Source organism: Drosophila teissieri, chromosome 2L, assembly GCF_016746235.2.
Source record: "Drosophila teissieri strain GT53w chromosome 2L, Prin_Dtei_1.1, whole genome shotgun sequence".
In the NCBI taxonomy this organism is placed as follows: Eukaryota; Metazoa; Arthropoda; class Insecta; order Diptera; family Drosophilidae; genus Drosophila; species Drosophila teissieri.
In genome coordinates, this window is record NC_053029.1 from 21763031 (window position 1) to 21786403 (window position 23373).

Consider the following 23373-nt stretch of genomic DNA (forward strand, 5'->3'; position numbering starts at 1 on the left):
GTTTGAGTATCAAATGAATAACGTTTGTAACTCGATAACGGAATCTTTATGTTCACACTGTGTTCACAGATTTTTAAATTATTAAGTGTTTGGTCCAATCCACATCTATCCTGCAGTACCTATTTCATGTTATACATGTAGTAAGCAGATTAAAATGGTAAGCTAGATTGACAGAAAAGTATGTGCCAGATAGGAGAAAATGTTTGCCGCCTTATTTCTAATGCGACTGTCCTCTGTCTTTCGAAATATATATCTATATATATATAATTTTAGTTTTTCCTTAAAAGGTAATTTTCAGTATATTTTGAAAATTAGTTGATATAAATTTTACATAATATGTTTTTATTAATCCTATATCATTGATGTAAATGCGAAATACGCTGGGTAAAACTTTGAATAAATTTATTAAATACTAAATATGTAATTTCCTTATTTGGCTACCGTATACTTTTATACTTTATACTTTTCGCCGATATAAATACAAACATATAAGTACCATAAACCACTTCGGAATCCAAGATAAAAATTAGAATTAAAAAGTTTGAATAAAAATTTAGTTTAATAAATTAATAATGTGATGATTTGCTTCTTAAATATTATGATATTATTTAATATTTTTTAATTACAGCTTATAATTGCAATTTCGAAAATTTAAAGTTCAATCAAAAGTTGGTTCTTATACGGAAAAAAAATAATTTTATTTGCTTGCAACGTTTGAATTTTAAGGTTTAATCATCATATGTTACATGACAGTAATATTGTCATGCCCAACATTTTACTTAGGACACTCTATTGCGGCTTGATTAGATTTAGCTTATTATTACCAGTTTTTAAAAGTAAACAAGAGAGAACGCTATAGTCGAGTTCCCCGACTATCTGATACCCGTTACTCAGCTAGTGGAAGTGTGAAGAAGAGTCTTCATCACTGACAGTTTTTGACGGTTTGTGGGCGTTAGAGTGGGCGTGGCAAAAAGTTTTTTAGCAAATCGATAAAAATGTACAAGACTAATACAAAAACAAGAGAGAACGCTATAGTCGAGTTCCCCGACTATCTGATACCCGTTACTCAGCTATTCGAAGTGCGAAGGAGAGTCTTCAGCACATACAGTTTTTGGCGGTTTTGTGGACGTTAGAGTGGGCGTGGCAAAAAGTTTTTTGGCAAATCGATAGAAATTTACAAGACTAATACAAAAATGGAAAAATATCAAAACATTTTTCAAAAGTGTGGGCGTGGCAAAAAGTTTTTTGGCAAATCGTTAGAAATTTATAAGACTAATACAAAAATGATAAAATATCGAAACATTTTTCAAAAGTGTGGACGTGGCAGTTTTAGGCGGTTTGTGGGCGTTAGAAAGGGCGTGGCAACATGAATCGACAAACTTGCGCTGCGTCTATGTCCCTGGAGTCTGTATGCTTAATCTCACGTTCACGATCTCGACGTTCATACGGACGGACAGACGGACGGACAGACGGACAGACGGCCAGACGGACAGACGGACGGACAGACGGACATGGCCAGATCGACTCGGCTACTGATCCTGATCAAGAATATATATACTTTATATGGTCGGAAACACTTCCTTCTGCCTGTTACATACTTTTCAACGAATCTAGTATACCCTTTTACTCTACGAGTAACGGGTATAATGAAAAAATATTAAAACATTTTTTTAAAGTGTGGGCGTGGCAGTTTTATGCGGTTTGTGGGCGTTAGAGTGGGCGTGGCAAAAAGTTTTTTAACAAATCGATAGAAATTTACAAGACTAATACAAAAATGAAAAAATATTAAAACATTTTTCAAAAGTGTGGGCGTGGCAGTTTTGAGCGGTTTGTGGGCGTTAGAATGGGGCGTGGCAACATGAATCGACAAACTTGCGCTGCGTCTATATCTCTGGAGTCTGTATGCTTATACTCAACTTTCTGGCTTTAATAGTTCCTGAGATCTCGACGTTCATACGGACGGACAGACAGACGTTTTATAGACTCGGCTATTGATCCTGATCAAGAATATATATACTTTATATGGTCAGAATCGCTTCCTTCTGCCTGTTACATACTTTTCAACGAATCTAGTATACCCTTTTACTCTACGAGTAACGGGTATAATAATTTTTCTGACATTGATTATTTAAAAACATAAATGGATGTGTTAGGGGGTTAAATATTTTGCAAATATTTTGCGAATAAAAAAAATATTCGATATTTTTGAACGACCGCAACATATGGGCAATTCTTAAAAAAGAAGAAAAAAAGAAGTACAACCGCCGAAAAAAAAGTCTATAAAAGTGGGTTTTTTCACTTATACATATGTATAAAAAATTAAGTAAATTTAAGTAATATAAGCATTTTTATACCCGTTACTCGTAGAGTAAAAGGGTATACTAGATTCGTTGAAAAGTATGTAACAGGCAGAAGGAAGCGTTTCCGACCATATAAAGTATATATATTCTTGATCAGGATCAGTAGCCGAGTCGATCTGGCCATGTCCGTCTGTCCGTCCGTCTGTCCGTCCGTCTGTCCGTCTGTCCGTATGAACGTCGAGATCTCAGGAACTACGAAAGCTAGAAAGTTGAGATTAAACATACGGACTCCAGGGACATAGACGCAGCGCAAGTTTGTCGATTCATGTTGCCACGCCCACTCTAACGCCCACAAACCGCCCAAAACTGCCACGTCCACACTTTTGAAAAATGTTTCGATATTTTTGCATTTTTGTATTAGTCTTGTAAATTTCTAACGATTTGCCAAAAAACTTTTTGCCACGCCCACTGTAACGCCCACAAACCGCCCAAAGCTGCCACGCCCACACTTTTGAAAAATGTTTTGATATTTTTTCATTTTTGTATTAGTCTTGTAATATTCTATCGATTTGCCAAAAAACTTTTTGCCACGCCCACTCTAACGCCCTCAAACCGACAAAAACTGTCAGTGTTGAAGATTCTCCTTCGCACTTCCTCTAGCTGAGTAACGGGTATCAGATAGTCGGGGAACTCGACTATAGCGTTCTCTCTTGTTGACATTTAATCGTAGCATATTTTGAAATATTTCGATTCAAAACCGAAGAAGTGCAAAAGATCTGTTTAATACATTTATAGGGTGCGTTTTGATTTGATTATTATACCCGTTACTCGTAGAGTAAAAGGGTATACTAGATTCGTTGAAAAGTATGTAACAGGCAGAAGGAAGCGTTTCCGACCATATAAAGTATATATATTCTTGATCAGGATCAGTAGCCGAGTCGATCTGGCCATGTCCGTCTGTCCGTCCGTCTGTCCGTCTGTCCGTCCGTCTGTCCGTCTGTCCGTATGAACGTCGAGATCTCAGGAACTACAAAAGCTAGAAAGTTGAGATTAAACATACGGACTCCAGAGACATAGACGCAGCGCAAGTTTGTTGATTCATGTTGCCACGCCCACTCTAACGCCCACAAACCGCATAAAACTGCCACGCCCACACTTTTGAAAAATGTTTTGATATTTTTTCATTTTTGTATTAGTCTTGTAAATTTCTATCGATTTGCCAAAAAACTTAATGCCACGCCCACTCTAACGCCCACAAACCGCCCAAAACTGCCACGCCCACAATTTTGAAAAATGTTATGATATTTTTTCATTTTTGTATTTGACTTGTAAATTTCTATCGGTTTGCCAAAAAACTTTTTGCCACGCCCACTCTAACGCCCACAAACCGAAAAAAACTGTCAGTGTTGAAGACTCGCCTTCGCACTTCCACTAGCTGAGTAACGGGTATCAGATAGTCGGGGAACTCGACTATAGCGTTCTCTCTTGTTTTTCTTAAAGAGAGTCACTGTGAATCGATATTCCCTATTTTACGTCTAGGTATAGAGTTAAAGAATATATAGAAAATATAAAAGAAACGATGCAATAGCTAATTACGTTAAATTTCCCACGAGCTTATCAGATTCTATTAATGTCGCGTGCGACATCGAAAAAGAAAATTTGTTATAAGTGCGCCTAAAGTTCTTGTCCAGTGATCTTCCAATCTTGTGTCTAAACATACATATGTATATTTGGAGATAAAATTTAATAAAATATAGTTTTGTTAATTATACGCACATCGTTGTTTTTGAAAATTGTTTAAGTCGCATGCGACATGGTAAGTAATCATTTTTTTTTTCGCGTAAAAAAAGCTTTTATTTAATTTAGATGAATAAAGGCAAGGAGAAAAACAAATTGGAGAGAAAAAATGGAAATGCAGACATTAAAGAACAAGGAAAGAATGCGAAAGGCCAGAATTACGTGGAAAACATAAATGGAATTAAAATTTATTTTATATCATCTGCTCAAATTTATAGTATGCCACTGTATAATAAGGTAGAAGACAACTGGAAGGATGTGCAAAGCATACCTGGTATAAGCCACATGCATTGATTTGCTTGTAGTGGCCAACAGACGAAAGCAGCTAGAACAGCATATTCATTTAAAAAAATGTTTTTGACTTCTTCAACTATATAATTTAAGTTAGGTAATTAAGTTTTGCATATACGAAGAATATGTACATTATTGTAACTTTACTGAAGATATTTTGTCTGAAATTAATTTAACAAATAAAAAAAATATGTTAAATATATTTAAAAAAAATGTTAATGCATTCTATGTTCTTCTAATTTACTTAAAAACAATTTTAAAAATATGATGGAAGAAAATGTCGCGTGCGACAGTGATTAAAATTCAATTAAAAAAAAAACTACTTAATATTTTTAGGTCAACTCACATATTTTATTAGGATGAATTGATATATAATACATTAAAATTAATTGCAGAAGAATCTTTCATCAAGTTTCGCTGAAATCAGTGCTTAAACTGGTTAGCGAAAATTTGACTTCTGTCTGTTTCGCGCGCGAATATCTTACATTTTTGTAATTATCTTGAAAACGAACAATTGTCCGAAATCGACCTTAACACCAATTATAGTGCTAATCAAGATCTATACGTTTTAAATTATTTAAAATTTACGTTAAGTCTTGGTATATGTTTTTTTTTCGTTTGAATGCGTACAAATGTCACGTGCGACATCAGAGAATTACCCATATGTATATAACCCCTTCAACCAATTAACTTTTAGCGGCCGTGGTGACGATTAAGTTATGTATTACTAGGTATTATACTCAATATAAATTTAAAACAAGAGAGAACGCTATAGTCGAGTTCCCCGACTATCTGATACCCGTTACTCAGCTAGTGGAAGTGTGAAGAAGAGTCTTCATCACTGACAGTTTTTGACGGTTTGTGGGCGTTAGAGTGGGCGTGGCAAAAAGTTTTTTGGCAAATCGATAGAAATTTACAAGACTAATACAAAACTGAAAAAATATCAAAACCTTTTTCAAAAGTGTGGGCGTGGCAGTTTTTGGCGGTTTGTGGGCGTTAGAGTGGGCGTGGCAACATGAATCGACAAACTTGCGCTGCGTCTATGTCCCTGGAGCCTGTATTCTTAATCTCAACTTTCTACCTTTTGTAGTTCCTGAGATCTCGACGTTCATACGGACAGACGGACAGACAGACGGACAGACGGACGGACAGACGGACATGGCCAGATCGACTCGGCTACTGATCCTGATCAAGAATATATATACTTTATATGGTCGGAAACGCTTCCTTCTGCCTGTTACATACTTTTCAACGAATCTAGTATACCCTTTTACTCTACGAGTAACGGGTATAAAAATTTGCAAGTGCTTTCTAAAATAAAGTCAGTCAGTTGAAATCTGTCACATTAGCGAACATAATTTTGTTCACTAGTAGCGCCGGCATGGAAGGTTCCAAAGAATTTCTGAAAATTTTGTTGGTCATAAAAATCTTATACATTGTTCCGATTGGTATTATATGTTTGGTGATACTGGCGATTCAGGTGACGAACTATCAGCTTGATGACTTTGTACTTGTCACCTACTTGCGCTACATTGAGCAGCGAGCGCATTCGTACACTCCGGAATCTTGGGAAAGAGGAATCAATATAATGGTGGGTATCCACATCTCCATCCTATATGTGCTATTTCGGGTAAGGGAGCGTATGAGGCTGCAGACTATAGAGGACACCCGCCGTCAGCAGGAGATCGAGGATCTCTTTCGAATGGAGACAGAGTTCATGGAGCAGCTGCGATCCCAAGGCATCGAACTGGAGAATCCCACTTTGGATTCGAACTGCGCATAACCGACTTGGCGGCGCATTCAGGAGCCAATCAAATTTCTCGTTAATCCCGCCGCCTGGGACAATGTTAATGCTGTATTCATCGCATGAGTGTATATATAGATCCCTCGCTTGATTGCCCAGAATTGAATTCAACATTGATCCGCCGTGCGCTACACCTACACTGCCCAATTACCCGGCCGATCCAATATAATTCTCCTCGCCCGAGTTGAACGTGCCCGGCTGGCATTACTACACACACCACTTATACTATATGTATGCTCGCACTGTGAGATAGTTCATTGTTTGGTTCTGCGCATGAGTATATTTTTATCGCGCACTGTGCCCCTTTCTTGCCACCACTTGTGTGCACTTTTTACTGTTTGAAATAAATTGTAAATGATTTTTATTAAAATTTCCGCTTAAATTTTCAGCGGTAATACTGCGTTCTATTTGTATAATATATTTTCTATCTTTTTGTAATTTAAAGATTTCTAGCGGAAAACAATTTTGCCGCGCTTAATAAAATTAGTTTTATGGCGCATAGTTTCGCGATCACTAAATCTTTTATTAAACCTCTTTGTCTTCTGTGGGTCACAGAGACTTCTCAACCAAAGACCATAGAATTAAGTATTGATCTACCGAACTTTTTATTACTTTTTTTTTCTTGTACTTTATTTCTTGGACTTTTTTTTATTAGTCTTGTAAATTTTTATCGAAAAAAAAATTTTGCCACGCCGACCCTAACGTTCACACACCGCTCAAAGTTGCCACGCCCACACTTTTGAACAATGCGTTGATATTTTTAAATTTTTGTATTTGTCTTGATTTTCCAAAAATCTTTTTTGCCACGCCCACTCTAAAGCCTACAAACCGCCAAAAACTGTCAGTGTTAAAATTTGTTCTTCGCACTTACACTAGCTGAGTAACGGGTTTCAGATAGTCGGGGAACTCGACTATAGCGTTCACTCTTGTTGTGTATCATAATCCTTTTAAACGGATAAGCAAATGAATTTTAAAACGAGATCGCTATAGGTTAGTAGCTATACCAACTACCCAACTGAAATAGATTGCTAAAATTCTTGAATTTTATGTGACAAGTTAAAATATTATTTAATGACTTCAGCATTTACGCTGTGTGTTTATTCAGAAATTATCACCGGAAAGATAAAAATAATTAAAACCAAACCTTTACATATTCTCCACGTAAAATGTTCATTTTGAATTAAAGGCCAGCAGCAAAAATGCATCGTATACAGAAAAATCGTATCATCAGCCTAAGTACGTTCGCCATTTTTATTTCCAACAATACACAGAAGTGCGCTTCCAATGAAACACATGCCCATTTGTTTTAGGGTCGCCATCGTCTATAGACGGGCCGAAATTCACCTGAACTCGCGGTGCTAATTTCCATAAAACTTTGCGCAGCCGCAGAAGAAAGTGGCGATTAATGAGCGAAAATGCGACCTTCAGACTGCAGCGGCGCACTGGTAAATGGAAACAGGTATACAAGGGATAGGAGAGGCAGAGATTTTCCCAAAAGTCGCGCCATCCGGTGCTCTCACCTGAGAGAGCGTGAGAGAGAAATTAACAAAGAAAATTGTGGAGATCGAGTGCTACGCTACAGGTGAGAGTTGAGAGCTGAGCTCTAAGCGGAGCGCTGCGAGAGCGCCGAGCCTAACGTAAGACCTCATTCGTTTCCGTTACGTGGTGCGGGGCGGTCATGTGCGCGGAACTTGTGTCTCTCCTTTCCAGGGACTAGTATTCCAGAAAGAATCTTAATCAAAGTTAATTTGTCATCGGACAAAAGACGTCGGAAATAACTGAAGTGAACTGAGCCATTGATACGTCAACGGTCACTGAATTCAAAATCGCTCAACGCCTACGTAGTCGCAACGCAAGACGCGATCTGTGCAGCGAGATCTGAAGTCTCAGCGGATTCCCTCAGTTCGTGATACGGTCTTAAAGTCAGCGGTTGCCGGTCGCTCTGCCATCGCACCCACCTCCGTTGCCTTTCTGTTTGATACGTGTCCGCCAGGCGAAATAATACGAAATACGATGGCCAAAGGCAGTGCAAACAGTGTGCAATTTCTAAAAAATCACTAAGAAATTCTGTGATAGGATAATCACGTAGAGTAGTGTGCAATTGAAAGGCTCGCGAGTAAGTTGTAGGTCCATTGAAACTGCTGGAGAAATCCACACACCACACCACATACATCTGAAACAAAGTGAAGAAACACTGCAAGGCATATCGGTGATACAAGGTAAGTCGAGATACATATTTAATCCTCGGACATTCCTTTCGGTTGCAGTGCAGATATTATATGCGTAGATTTTACTAAGGGTTGGTGGTATCCAGGGGATGAAATCTGTCCTGCTGCGTTTCGGAATTTATGATGGAAAGTGCGTAGTAGCAGAGAATAGGTTTTTTTTTTAACATCATTAAAAACAATTAAAACATATTTTTGTAGCCTAAAGTATACCTTTTTTTAATTCACTATCACTGCGGGAAAGTGTTCTGTAGCATGCGATATACAAGAATTATTTTTCTTCTCATTTAAAAAGAAACTGTTTGTGATTATCTCATTGTGTGGTTATGCTTTTTTTCCGAATTTTTTTGGGTACACATTATGAGCTACAATGGAAGTATAGTGAGCTCAGTAACTCATAGCTTTGCTGATGGAAAATAGTTCATAAGTGTCAGAAGCAAACTAGAAGCAAGCGGTATTCTCAAAAACTTCATGGACAATTTAAGCTTTACTTCGTTAAACAAATACAATCGCTATTTGGGGACCAAACTTTAAGTGTACAAGTTGGTCTCTATTAGCATCGGCAATAAAATATAATTGACGTTTTTTCCAAACAGCAAGTGCAATTGCAACAATAATTTGCCACCACGGTCCAAGTCCAACTCGCTGGCTATTTCAATCACCTATCAAGAAAGAAACTCAAAACTTTTGACAGGCAAATTAATGAAATCGAATTGAAAGCGGCTACGATTACAGCGTACAATTAAAGTAACACACACCTGTGCAACAAAAAGTGGGGCGCGAATCGAAAATCCCAGATCAAAATAATCTGGAAAACGGCCAAGGAAATACACATGTTGAATATATGTTATATATGTATATGGAAATATCTTCATAAGGCGTTTGCATTTTTGTTTTCGGATACAACGCGAAAGCAAGAGTGATTACATAAACTGAACTTTGGTGATCCGGTTTGTCGGATGGATCTGGCGTTGGGTTGCGTACATAACGCAGGGAGTTTTTCGGCCCAGTTAATGAAAGATCAAGTGAAATTCGCGTTCAAAAAAGGAAACCGGTTGATTGACTCATCCCCATCATCGATTTCCAGATGTCGGGTCCACTTATGTCCAAGGTTAAAGCTGACTTAGGCCATTTACATTTGGCTACTGCGTACAGTTGCACGAAATGGTCTTAGAGTCGGAAAATCTGCAGGTAGATGGATTTCCACTCTGAAGACATACATATGTAGACAGGTAGTTTGAACTGGTTTTGCCAGGATTTTCTTTGTAATTGTGGGAAAAGGTTCACTGTCGTGTCTGCGTACCCGGTAGGACACAAATGTCAGTTGGACTGTTTTATTATTTGTCGTTTACAGTTTTCAATTAGCAAATCCACAAGCTACTCATAATTAGCTAAAATTTAAGCAAGGTATAATTGAGTGTTTGCTTAAATGATTAACGGCAGGCAAATGTTGTGAAATTGAGAAGACCCATGCTGATATCTGGCCCAAAGTATTGTTAATTTTGCTAAGTGCTTGAGCAAGCTAATTATAGTTAAATAGTTAAATGGCTAGAAAAGGGAAAAGGCTTGGGGCATCTTGAAAGGAAAAGTTATCGCTGTTCCTGTCAGTTTTCTCTGAGAAGCTCTTTTTGGTTTCAGTTCAGAAACGCCGTCACTAACTGGCACACGTATCCATATGTGTTGGACATATGAAATACGATCAGCCGTCCACTTTCTTTTTCTCTCTCATTGTCTTCGCCGCAGTTTCTTCTCAGAGAGTTGGTTTTTCATTTTTTGTCCCTCGCATTTTATCGTTTCTGACGTCGCCAGTGTGTCAATTGGTTGATTCATTAACTCGCTGTTGATGGCCGGAAAAACTTTGTCATAATTAACCAATTTCCAAGGAAAGTAAATCCAGCAGACTAGTAGAAGTGAACGGGAAAGCGAACGTCATCTTTGCTCAATAAATGACATCAAAGCTACGAGGCTTAAAGGCTTATGGTTGTTTTAGTTTCCACTTATCTTTGGGGCCTTAATCAATAGAAAAGTGCATTTGCTATTAAAACAATTATTGAAAGTGCAAAAAACCTTTATTATTTACAATAAATTATAATATAATAAAAAATAAATATTTAAAAGAGATTAAGTAACAGCTTTTCGCACAACCTGAAATTATCGGCATTGCTTGGACATTATCACTTGAACAAATCGTGATATTGCTTATATCGCTTTTTAAGGGCTTTAATGCTTTACTGACTTCCAGATCTAAATCTCAAAGAAGTCTCACAAAATCCAACATCTATTCGTTGTCTTTATCAGCTCGCCAGGTAAATGGGTAATTAATGCAAAGCATACAAATCAAAAAGCTAAATTCAAATCAAAGGCAGCCACAAAGAGTCCGTGCCTGTGAATGTGTGTTAAAGCCAAGTTTTTTATGTGCCAGTGTGACCCAGTTCCAGGCTGGGCGCATGCCTACCGACTTGTCCCGCTCTGTCCAGCTCAGTCCATCCACTCGGTTAGTCAGCCAGTCAAGAGGCGCAAAGAGTAGAAAGTGATTTTTATACCCGTTACTCGTAGAGTAAAAGGGTATACTAGATTCGTTGAAAAGTATGTAACAGGTAGAAGGAAGCGTTTCCGACCATATAAAGTATATATATTCTTGATCAGGATCAGTAGCCGAGTCGATCTGGCCATGTCCGTCTGTCCGTCCGTCTGTCTGTCCGTCTGTCCGTATGAACGTCGAGATCTCAGGAACTACAAAAGGTAGAAAGTTGAGATTAAGAATACAGGCTCCAGGGACATAGACGCAGCGCAAGTTTGTCGATTCATGTTGCCACGCCCACTCTAACGCCCACAAACCGCCAAAAACTGCCACGCCCACACTTTTGAAAAAGGTTTTGATATTTTTTCAGTTTTGTATTAGTCTTGTAAATTTCTATCGATTTGCCAAAAAACTTTTTGCCACGCCCACTCTAACGCCCACAGACCGCCAAAAACTGCCATGCCCACACTTTTGAAAAAGGTTTTAATATTTTTTCATTTTTGTATTAGTCTTGTACATTTCTATCGATTTGCCAAACAACTTTTTGCCACGCCCACTCTAACGCCCACAAACCGCCCAAAACTGCCACGCCCACACTTTTGAAAAATGTTTTGATATTTTTTCATTTTTGTATTAGTCTTGTAAATTTCTAACGATTTGCCAAAAAACTTTTTGTCACGCCCACTCTTGCGCCCACAAACCGCCAAAAACTGTCAGTGCTGAAGACTCTCCTTCGCACTTCCACTAGCTGAGTAACGGGTATCAGATAGTCGGGGAACTCGACTATAGCATTCTCTCTTGTTTATCTTGAATTTTGCCTCAAGGCAGAACCTGGTATGTCCCGCCTTTAGACACTCTTCCAGCGCCACTTTTCGAAAAAGCAGTCAAATACTGTTAAGGCTTTCAATGCTAAATGTTTCGCCACGGAGTAAACTAATTAAAATTCATTGCAAACCATTGTGTGGCAACAAATTTCAATTGTAAGCGACCTTTTTTAGCTGACAAATTGTGGCCAAAAACACAGTGATATATGTATGTATGTATAAATTATATGTGAATCGGCTTAAGCCGAGTTAGCACAGTAATTACATACACATAAATATTTTTGACGATATGTCCCTCCCACGCGCTAAGGTCATAAATCGCAGCTGTGTTCTACTTCAATGACTTGACCTAAATTATTGTTTGGCTAAACCCACAGACCAATACGTTATAAAAAGAAACATTTCGAAACCAAAACCCAAAAGCAAGATATATTTAAATAATAATTAATATTAATTTTGTAATTATTAGGCAGTTATGTGCGGCCGAAAATCGCAAAAGTGAAAGTTGTTGACTTGGTCAGAAAGAAAAATTCACCAAAAGCTTGCATGCGTTTTGCCCGCAATCAATTTTTTTGCTGGTCGTTTTAGCCTCCACCTGTTTCTTCTTCTTCTGCCTGTAAATATGCATTATATAAATTGTTTCAGCTGAGCAACAGCGGCCACAATAAACACTTAAACGGGCTGGGTAAAAACGGGAATTATGTAATCCTGCCAACAAACAATGAAATCACTACGGTGATGAAAATGTGTCGGAAAACTAGCAAAAACCTTCAGTTAGCTGAGAACGCAACTAGAGTGCGGAAAAATAACAGTTGATTTAAAGAAAGGAACAATCCAGAAGCTATACTTCTAATTGACCCGAAAATGGGTTAGAATTCTTTTAAACAGCCATCAGTTTTAGAAAATTGAAAGATTCGAACAACATTAACAGTAAGGAAGCCGAAAAAACAAACAATAAAGCGAGAAATGGTTCGGTACCGAAAGTAAAAACAACTAAACAAAAGACTGCAGAGACAAACTCATTTTGGTCATCAACTTTCTCGGGCCAAAAACGTAAAAGCTTTTGAAGCACATTCCAATCTCATGCCAAACATTCGCATTTTATCGGGTATTAATAAAACTTTATCCACATACAAAAATTAGGTTGCCAAAAGAAAAGAATCTGATTGACCTACAAATTATGTATGTAAAAACCGCTGCCAATAAAAAACATTCTTTTACTTATAACATTCTGGGAGGGAGTGTCCAGCACAACTCTGTAGACCTAGATGGTGTCTCCGAATACGCTTTATTCATAACAACCAAAATAAGGAAGCATACATTTTAGACCACATTTATTGTCAACAACAAGCTCGCAACTGACATTGAGAAGACGAAAGCGGGGGCCCATACTACTAAGAAAACTAAGCCGCCGATGATCCGACTTCAGGAGGCCCGGTCCTACTGAACTTGCGACATGCATTTGTAAAGATCATTAATGAATTTGGGGCCGAGTCTAAAGCTATTGGTTATGCGAGCTTACTCATTTTATACAAATTTATATTTAGCTTTTGCATAACGGCTCCAGAGTTCGATGAGACACTAAGTGGATATTTTGTGTTAAAAGAGATGAAAGGAAACTCACCCAAAATCTGTTCAAACTGTTCAAACTACGTTTCCGACTCATTTCGAACCAATTAACATCAAAAATAGTTTTCCCAAGTATCCAAACGCAAATATCGATGTACCAGCACCGCCCGATACCAGAAAACCTAGGCACGCTGAGATATGTTGGCCGCGCGGCTTTTTAAATGATTTTGACATAATGAACCGTTATGTCAACGTAGGGCCAGGTGCTCGAAGTCGGCGTTGGAGTCAATGCTGGACCCCCAGCCAGCGCTATAACCTTGAGACAGCTGCATGACTCAATTTGGCGAGCGAAGAGCTCGACTTAGGTGCAGGCTGAACTGCCATTGCTTGGGCATGTTGTAATCCCAGTATTTACCGTACGAAAAGCCGAGCAAGATTGTTACACTGTGGTAAAAGTGCAGCGTCAGTTTTCGTTGAAACCCAGACTGAAAAATGGAAAGTAAACTGGTATAAATTATACTACTATAAGACACATAATTCAAAAGCCTGCTTGTTTATGTCTGAGCCTAAACTGATATATTATTGATTCTATGATGACTTATGCTCAGATGTTGGGTACAATACGCATTTGTTTTTACACAATGTTCATGTCTACACTTATACAAATTATATAATAATAACTTAAACAAAAATTAATGAAATTCGAACTATTTTCTGGTATTCCTTTTTAAAAATGCTAAATTAAAACAAATATGTTTTTGGGTAGGGCTTATAGCTTTTCAGAAAATAGTTTTTAAATATAAAGTATAAATATGTTTTTGGGTAGGGCTTTTCAGAAAATAGTTTTTAAATATAAAGTATATGCATGTTGTAGGTCAAATGTATACATTTCAAAATTACCAAATTTTAATTTAATACAAAAATTATTTCTTGACTAAAAAAATTTATTCGATTAAAAAAATATATATTATAAAATATACATTTTCATGGCGAATCCTTAATACTTAGGGTTACATTTGTTAAAAGTGTCCAATTTGGCTGGGCGCGTGTTTGGCGTGATATTATGACGAAACTAATTGCGCAGCTCGAGTACAGAACAAACTAAATGGAACGCTGTTTTCGAGTTCCACGACTAGTGGTAAAATTATCACTAGTGAAATTTCGACGTTTTGTGGCAAATCGAAATGACAGAAGCAAGAAACCATATCTTTAAGGGTACAAATCAAAAAAAAATTCGAGGTTGCGCCCCCGGGTGGACTCGAACCACCAACCTTTCGGTTAACAGCCGAACGCGCTAACCAATTGCGCCACGGAGGCAGCTGTTGTGCTGGTCACACATAATTTAGTTGTATTGGCTGGACACATGACGCCATTGCTGTTGAGTTTACAGCAAATTAAGCTGCTAAGCAGTTCTTATTAGAATTTATTTATGCTTCTTTTTGATTTGTTCCAGGTTTTTGTTTATGTTCTGAAATTTAGAACATTTTTCGAAGTTTCCACGGCCTCCGTGGCGCAATTGGTTAGCGCGTTCGGCTGTTAACCGAAAGGTTGGTGGTTCGAGTCCACCCGGGGGCGACAAACAATTTTTTTAACTCTTTTGTAATTTTTAATTTATTATATAAATATTATTGATACGTACTTGAGTTTATTAAGCGTGTTAATGAACATTATTAGGGTTCCTTGTCATTTTGTTTTTGAATTTCGTTTCATTGTTTAGTGCGATACAGATGAACAAGGGCATTTGTTGATATTCGTTCAGCGAAGTAAGGCACCCAAAAACAAATGCGTGTCTAAAGTTTAAGTTGAAGGTGTCGATGAACAAAGCCAAATAGACACGGCAACAAACAGGCGGTACACTAGTCTGTCTGTGAATACATTGAACAAATTTAATGATTTTTAGTTCAAAAACACAAACATGAAAATATCTAACTTAACAATCATAAGATTAATCATAAGATTAATCTAAGAATTATAAACTTTCATTAAATAAAAAACAAAATATATGTTTTCAGATATTATTTTCAAATGTAATTATTTTTACCGCTCCACTTTACTGGAGGTGTATAGATACACTTAGCCATACTAAAAATATAATAGAGACTTCCATCTAGATTTTACAATTGTCTTTTCACCTTCACTGGGCGAATCGAATTAGGGTTTGGCATGCACGCGATTTCACAATTTTGTGTATAATATTATACGGTCTTATAACTCAGTCAATTTTGTTTTTTGGTCTTTTCAGATGACGTGTGGAATTTCGTGTGTCGATAAGACACTGAACAAATCATTTTACCATCTGGGAATAAGCATAGCCAAACATCCTGGATATTTTATTATCATTCCGGTACTGCTGACGCTGCTCTGCATGACTGGGTAAGTGAACCGATGAAAGTGGTGAAGCCAAATAGCTAAACTTCAGTATGAACTTTACAGTTACCAGCAGCTGAAGTATCAAATTGATCCCGAGTATTTATTCTCGCCAATTGCGGGGGAGGGAAAGACTGAGCGTGCCATCGTTGAGCAATACTTCAAAGTAAATTACACGCACCGCTTTAACGTCGGACGCATTACGAGACCCGGTAAGTGACGGCGAAAATGGAGACTTCATGACTACTGTGGCAAACATCGGCCAAGTAAAACTATCTTCAACTCACGTCGAACAATTAAATGTTTACAAACTTTTCACCCTGTCGAATAAGGCTGTGTTACGGCTTTCTAAGCTTTAGTAGTTTCCCTTTGTTCCGCCTGCACTGACATTTAACTCAAATGTGCAATAAATAATTTCAGCACGCGGCTGAGATGGAGACATAATATCTTTGCTTTTATTGAGGTCTTGAACTCGGCTCCGTTTTACAGGCTATTAAGTTCGCTAAATGGATTATTGGGCAAAACAAAACCACCACCGCAATGCAACAATAGTACTAGCAGACAAAACATTTGCAATAATTGCAACTATAAAAATGTCAAAAGCCAAATCTAGCAGATTACCGCATAATTACCTAATGACACACAGTCGTGAAATTATAAGGAGCGCACAAACTTAGGAATACCCAACCATATTATTCTAACTTAATTTCAAATTCAAATTCAATTCATACAGTTTCAATTATAACGCTATCCTTATTATGCTGTTCCTATGCTGCTTTAGTTTAGTTCTTATTATTATTTTTTTTTGGCTGAACAAATACATTTGTATTTGCATAAGCTATGCGTCGTAATATAAATTTGTTAGCCGTATTTAATTGACTGTTTTAAGAAATTTGGCAATTCAGACATTGCTTAAAATAAATAGGGGAATCGTGCACACTCAGCAAAATTGGCTTCAAAATCAAGTTGGATTGTTAAAACTCCATAAGAAAGCTTAGAAGTTTGCTACTCTGAAAGAGCACTTACAATTGTTATTTCAATAACATTAGCCTCATTGCCAATGTACTCGATGTGCACTGAAAAGTTATCGGGTGGAAACGCATGCAGATCTGCGGCTCTGGCCGAGAAAACCAGTGTGGAAAACTGTAATAAATGGTACATACACAACGCTTCTATATCTATTGAAGTTGCGAGCTCCAATTCGGCGCATCATTGAACTTTGTTTGGACATTCGTCTGCCACAAGACAGCTAAGATACAAAAACCCGTCGAGTGTGTGGAGGCCACAAGCGACCTGTGTAGATACACATCCACGCGCTCGCTGTTAGTGCTCAACGGAATTATATAGACCGCATTTAGTCGGTTACGACCAGTTAGCCACAAAGCTAGTGCGCCGCTTCGATTGCACTTTGGCCAAATGTGCCTCAAGAGGCGCGCCAGCTGCAACTTTCCCCTGTCTTTTGGAAATTTGTTTATCGACCGCAACAGAGGAAAAATAAAAAACAATTAATTAAATTACTCGCTTTGTTACTCAGCATAGTGGTATAAGATTAAGATTGATGTATCCGATTAATATCGAGCAAAACGTAACTTCCTTTCTTACAGTTTTTAGGAGATCCTGTTGCAGGAAGAAAAAGATTTCCGTATGTTTATTTTCTAGTATAATAACCAAGCAAAGATTGGTTACCGCTTAACGAAATAAAATAGAGATGATTTGATATACAATTTTGTGATGAATAATTATTTTACCTTCAACATAATAAATACCGTAGTTTCCAAACGGGCAATTATTTAAATTTACCCGTTACACGTAGAGTAAACGGGTATATGAGATTCGTTGAACAGTATGGAACAGTTAGAAGGAAGTGTTTCCGACCCTATTAATATACATACCTATACATATGGTATGTTTAACTTTTTAAGTCATTCGTAAAAAAGAATAACCGTAAAACGTGATTGGCTTTCTGATGGCATATAATATTTTATCAACTTTAAGTTCATTCACAAATTGTTTTAAAAGAAGGAATTGGATACTATATATTGGAATCATAGCCTTTACCTGTATAAATTTCTTTATTTGTTGAACTCTATTTTAAATAAGTTAACATGTAAAGATGATTGTATTTGTATTAAGATAGTTGCTATAATCTTGAGTTTAAATTTAAATGTATGAGTTAACATATTCTTTATAGTAGTTAGTTTGATGTGCCTAATATACACAGTCTATCAAAACTGTGACGCAAATACTCGTGGCTGCATTTATTATGGCGCATTAAATACAAATATCGATTGGGATAATCGGGCAATATCAAGTGGAAGTGCGATCAACGGGCAAACAGAAACACGATTGAAATACGCAAAATAATCCAAAGATATTCAATTAAAATTATTGTCACGTAGTGGCGTGTGCAGCAGCAAGCACATTAGCCTTCAAGCCGCAGTCCAAAAAGTAATCAATTGTTTGCTAACCGTTTTCCGAAGATTTAACCATGGTCATCGGAGCTAATGTGAGGTCTGTTTGCCTTTTTAGGTCGCTTCGGGCGAGTCATTGTGATAACGAAGGATGGCGACAAAAATATGATACGCCGCGAGGTGTTCCAGGAGCTGCGCCAGCTGGACAACATTATCCAAAATGCCACAACCACTTATGATGGTGATACCTATACGTACAAGGACAACTGTGCTCGCTGGGAGAACGAGTGCTTTGAGAACGACATTCTCAATTTGGATGCACTGATGGATGATGTAAGTACCACCATCAGTCCAGTTAATCACACTTGATATTTGATATTTATTGCTTTTCGATTTATAAAATCATTTTACAACTTTATATGTATTGGTCTCTTTGGTTTTAGATCGAAGCGGGTCAGCTGAATTTGACATTTCCTTTCATGTTTAATCCAGTCACGTGGGACGCCCACTTGTTTCCCGTCTTTTTTGGCGGCACCAAGCTGACTGAGGACAATTATGTGATTAGTGTTCCGGCCATTCAGTTGGTGTATTTCGTGACCGCAGACACCAAAAGGCAGGATGCCAAGTGAGTACCAAAATGACCTAGGCATTTGTTCGAAACCAAAACTAACTCGGACTTAATAGGGGTGCCGAGTGGGAGGAGACTTTCCTACGAGTGGTTGGCAACGCAGAGAACTCGGGGCAGTTCAAGCACATTTCGGTCTCATATTTCGCTTCCCGTACGTTGGACCATGAACTCGAGAAGAACACGAAGACTGTGGTGCCTTATTTTAGCTCAACCTTTCTGATGATGGGTCTGTTTAGGTACGTACCTTCACATGCAGCTTGAACGCTTTTTAACGTTATAACATTTAAATTTCCAGCATTATCACCTGCATGATGGGTGATGCAGTTCGCTCGAAACCCTTCCTGGGACTCATGGGCAACGTCTCGGCCATTATGGCCACCCTGGCCGCTTTTGGTCTGGCCATGTACTGCGGCATTGAGTTCATTGGCATCAATCTCGCTGCTCCCTTCCTGATGATCGGTTTGTTAGAAAATATAACGTTTCTAATTGACCTTCTTAACTAGTGGTAAATTCATTTCACAGGCATTGGCATCGACGACACTTTCGTAATGCTGGCCGGTTGGCGGCGCACCAAAGCCAAAATGCCGGTCGCGGAACGAATGGGTCTTATGATGTCCGAGGCGGCAGTGTCGATCACCATCACCTCGGTCACCGACTTCATTTCGTTCCTGATCGGAATTATCAGCCCTTTCCGATCGGTCAGGATCTTCTGCACGTACTCCGTGTTCGCCGTTTGCTTTACATTCCTGTGGCACATCACCTTCTTTGCAGCCTGTATGGCCATTTCGGGCTACAGGGAGCAAAAGAATTTGCATTCCATTTTCGGCTGCCGTGTCCAGCCAATGTCTATTGCAATCAAAGGTGAGTGAACTGCAGCGTTTGTGGGTTTGCATTGTACCTATTGTTATATTGTAAGCACGCTGCTGTGGTGACTGAGCTTTGTTCTAATGCAGTATAAGAAGAAAATTTGGAATTTCCTTCATAAATATTATTTGATTGTGTAGGGTAGAATGCAAAATTTTGTCCCAGACACAACTTCTTTCTACTTTGCTTTTATTTATTAAATGTTCTTGTAAAGAACTAACAATAGGTTTAAAAATCTTAACAATAACAAATTTTTGAACAGTTATTTTATTTTTCCAACTGTTCCTCGATTATACGACCCTAACAATTTCTTCGCTGGGATGATAGGTCCTTTCGACGAAGGCGGGAGCGACTGCTGAGTTGCGTTAGACCTCTCCCTAGGTGGTTAGAGTGCGAAGAAAGCTTGTTATAGTATTTTTCTTTAAGTTATGGAAATATTTAAGAAGTATGTTCGTTTTTCCATCTTGAAGCTGTTTTTTGAGTGTACGAGCTGCAAGGTCTTGTTAGCCAGCTAAAATGTGGACTATACCACAACCGGATCGAAGTAATCTTAGTTTAGATGGCTTAGCACCAACAGCTGCAACATGAACTTGATCATGAGACTGAAACAACTAAAAAAGCCACTACCTAAGCAAGTGGTGGCGACAATTGAGGCCAATGGGAACTAGTCTCACAACTCTTCATTCCATCATTTTGTTTGGCTCCGCAGAGAATCGCAACTTCCTTTACAAGGCGGTCATGGCTGGTGGTATAGACACTAACGATCCTGACAATCCCATCGACAACAAGGATCACATGTTGATGGCGTTCTTCAAGGACAAGATGGCTGCAGTAATCAACAACAAGTGGTGTAAGGTTATAATCATCCTGGCCTTTGCAAGCTATTTGGTTGGCGCCTGCTACGGAATCACCCAAATAAAGGAGGGCCTCGAACGACGAAAGCTCTCCCGGGAAGACTCCTACTCGGTGGAGTTTTTTGATCGCGAGGACGACTACTACCGCGAGTTTCCATACAGAATGCAGGTGCGTTTTGTATAAAATATTTGGCAGTAACAGGGCCATAATAACAAAAAATAATAATATTTGTATTAATGCTTTCGTTTTTATTTTCAAAATATCACAGGTAATTATTGCAGGCCCGTTAAACTACTCGGATCCTCTAGTCCAGGAGCAAGTGGAGAACCTAACCAGCACCCTGGAGCATACCTCATACGTAACCTCCAGGCGCTATACGGAGTCCTGGCTACGCTCGTTCCTTTCATTCTTGGACCGGAACAATGAGCTCCTTAATGTTACCGTGGACGACGAGCAGACATTCATTGAGGCCGTGAAGGAGCACTGGTTGTTCCCTGGCAACCCCTTCTCCCTGGATGTTCGCTTCAACAAGGACGAAACCCAAATTATTGCCTCGCGCTTTCTCATTCAAGCGGTTAACATCACAGATACCAATCACGAAAAAGAGATGGTTCGGGATCTGCGAAAGATCTGCAAAGACTCTCCACTGAATGCCTCGATATTCCATCCATATTTCGTGTTCTTTGATCAGTTCGAACTGGTGAGACCGGTTTCACTTCAGGCAATGGTGATCGGGGCCATCATTATGATGATAATCTCCTTTGTTTTTATCCCTAATATACTTTGTTCCTTGTGGGTGGCCTTCTCAGTCATCTCCATAGAGCTGGGCGTTGCTGGATATATGGCCTTGTGGGACGTTAACCTGGACTCCATTTCGATGATTAATTTGATCATGTGTATTGGGTTCTCAGTGGACTTTACCGCTCACATCTGCTACACATACATGTCCTCGAAAAAACGCAGTCCCAAGGCACGAGTCCGAGAAGCTCTTCACTCCCTGGGTCTGCCAATTATTCAGGGCTCCAGTTCAACCATTCTGGGTATTGTAGCCCTTCTGCTGGCCCAGAGCTACATATTTCTGGTGTTCTTCAAGATGGTGTTTTTGGTGATATTCTTCGGCGCAATGCACGGCCTCTTTCTGCTGCCTGTGTTACTATCACTCTTCGGACCCGGATCTTGTCTTACTTGGACGGGAAAGGACGATGGTAGCGACGCAGAGGTAGACGACGGCACGGAGGACCGTCAGCTAGAAAAGCCTTTCTCACAGTCATATTACATGCAATACCCTACCATTGGAATCAACGGCCCATATGGCTCGAAAGGCTTCCTGGGAGCCCCGTACAAGGCCTACGGTGTGGACGAGAAGGATCTAGGACTGGGCACCTCTGGTGAGGACTCCTCGGAAAGCAGCTCGAGTCGATCGCAGCACCGTCAACAGGTTGCCGCTACAGAGGAGGAGGTTGTGGTACGTGAGTCTGCGCGGCGGAGATACGACGACGGCTGGCGTCGCTCCTCCTACCAGAACATTTATGGACAGGGTGGAACAGAGTTTCAGGCTCAACCCGATCTGTATGGCAAGCAGGTTTCGGCGACCGAGTGGCGACAGCGTTTGGATACTCACGAGCAGCAGCAGCGTCAGCGGCAGCGGAGAAGTCCCTATGAGAACTACCACCAGGACGTAGAGATTGACATGCAGAGGGCGCGACGTAACTCTCACGGCGACGTTATCGATCTGAATGGAACACCCAACTCCTCCGTTGAGGAGCGGTTCCGACGACGGGGTGAAGCCTTCAGTGCAGGATGTGGGGACGACAGCAGCTACCGTCATCAACAGGTAATGGCTATGCCAAGCGCTGGATCGCCTCCTTCAGCTAAGCGGTATCACCGACGACGATCCTCGGAGGATTCGACCAGTCGACACCAGCGATGGCCTGCAAACATCGAGGAGCGGAGGGCACGACGCGCTTACTCGCCTGCCCACAACCGCCCAGAGACTTTCTCGACCAGCTACGCCTACCGCTCCTCCTCGCACCATAACCTTTACCAGCCGAACGGGAATTCTTCAAAGTATCCGCCCACTTACCAGTACGGCGACTACTACCATTAAGTGAAGTATACGAAATTCCTCGTTGAAATATGAAAGAAAAATTCATTATACTTATAGAGTGTTCTTTGGGACAACCTTTAAACAAATTAATAGCAAAGGAAAGAGCAATACATACCCTTTAAATTAATAATCCAAGCCGGTATGGATTCTCAAGCTAAAAGTATTTTAATTACCCAGTGGAACAGTCGATTTTATTTTACGAACCACAGAATTTGATGTTTAAATATCTTATTTTGCCACCAAAAAAATGTGTCAATATTGTCTGTAGGATACAATGGACAATGTTTACTTTTTTATACGTATTGCAAATAAACCATCGAGGTATAGAGGGACATAGAAGACAAAGAGCAAACTTTCTTGTCAACCATATTTAAGTTAGGCCTTTTTAAAAAAAATCACAGCTATTTCAGTCACTTGGTTATACTTGCCCGCAATTTAATGACAAACGAGCATTTAAGCGATAAGAGCTCAGAGAACTTAAACTACTAATTACACATTAATATACCTTTAATTACGTGTATGCTACTTGAGTCAAACTTTGGGATCCCCATAGTAGTTTTCAATCAAATTTATTTAGATTTAGAGCAATCGCGAGTACGAGTCTGTTCAATAATATATTGTATAGCAAAAAAAACAGTAAAGAAATATTTAAAAACTATTACCTTATAAGAATATGGCCGCATCAACGACGGTTTGGCTACCTAGCGCTTATACGCATTTGGGACAAGTTTGTACAATTGTTTACACTTTTTCTATTTAATAAAAATTTTATATTTTCCTAGAAATAATGTGTGATCTTAATGTTTGTTG

General features: G+C 39.1%; 2 protein-coding genes and 2 non-coding genes across 5 annotated transcripts; 3 read left to right on the forward strand and 1 right to left on the reverse strand.

Annotated features, from left to right (window-relative positions):
- The first annotated feature begins 5725 nt into the window (after positions 1–5725).
- On the forward strand, positions 5726–6562 carry LOC122615253. 2 transcript variants are annotated; one of them, XM_043790235.1, is made up of 2 exons: positions 5726–5868; positions 5929–6562. In XM_043790235.1, the coding sequence occupies exons 1-2, from the start codon at positions 5770–5772 to the stop codon at positions 6169–6171; spliced, it is 342 nt and encodes a 113-aa protein (XP_043646170.1). In that variant the 5' UTR covers positions 5726–5769; the 3' UTR covers positions 6172–6562. The 2 variants fall into 2 exon arrangements, with proteins under 2 accessions (XP_043646170.1, XP_043646161.1); XM_043790226.1 differs by having other exon boundaries at positions 5726–6562.
- Positions 6563–7863: 1301 nt separating this feature from the next.
- Positions 7864–23307, forward strand: LOC122615227 (patched domain-containing protein 3). The gene is made up of 10 exons (XM_043790188.1): positions 7864–8411; positions 15574–15704; positions 15765–15910; positions 18228–18442; positions 18553–18734; positions 18794–18973; positions 19033–19196; positions 19260–19598; positions 20311–20624; positions 20725–23307. The coding sequence occupies exons 2-10, from the start codon at positions 15574–15576 to the stop codon at positions 22561–22563; spliced, it is 3510 nt and encodes a 1169-aa protein (XP_043646123.1). The 5' UTR covers positions 7864–8411; the 3' UTR covers positions 22564–23307.
- On the reverse strand, positions 14575–14648 carry Trnan-guu. Its single transcript has one exon. It is a non-coding gene; the product is annotated as a tRNA-Asn (tRNA).
- On the forward strand, positions 14833–14906 carry Trnan-guu. The gene has a single exon. It is a non-coding gene; the product is annotated as a tRNA-Asn (tRNA).
- Positions 23308–23373: the final 66 nt, after the last annotated feature.

What these genes read in the sequence shown, in the direction of transcription:
- LOC122615253 (XM_043790226.1), top strand. Translation starts at nt 5,770, where the DNA reads ATGGAAGGTTCCAAAGAATTTCTGAAAATTTTGTTGGTCATAAAAATC.
- LOC122615227 (XM_043790188.1), top strand. Translation starts at nt 15,574, where the DNA reads ATGACGTGTGGAATTTCGTGTGTCGATAAGACACTGAACAAATCATTT. An exon ending in AATGTCTATTGCAATCAAAG is followed by an intron (nt 19,599 to 20,310) that starts GTGAGTGAACTG and finishes TTGGCTCCGCAG; the next exon opens with AGAATCGCAACTTCCTTTAC. An exon ending in AGTTTCCATACAGAATGCAG is followed by an intron (nt 20,625 to 20,724) that starts GTGCGTTTTGTA and finishes AAAATATCACAG; the next exon opens with GTAATTATTGCAGGCCCGTT.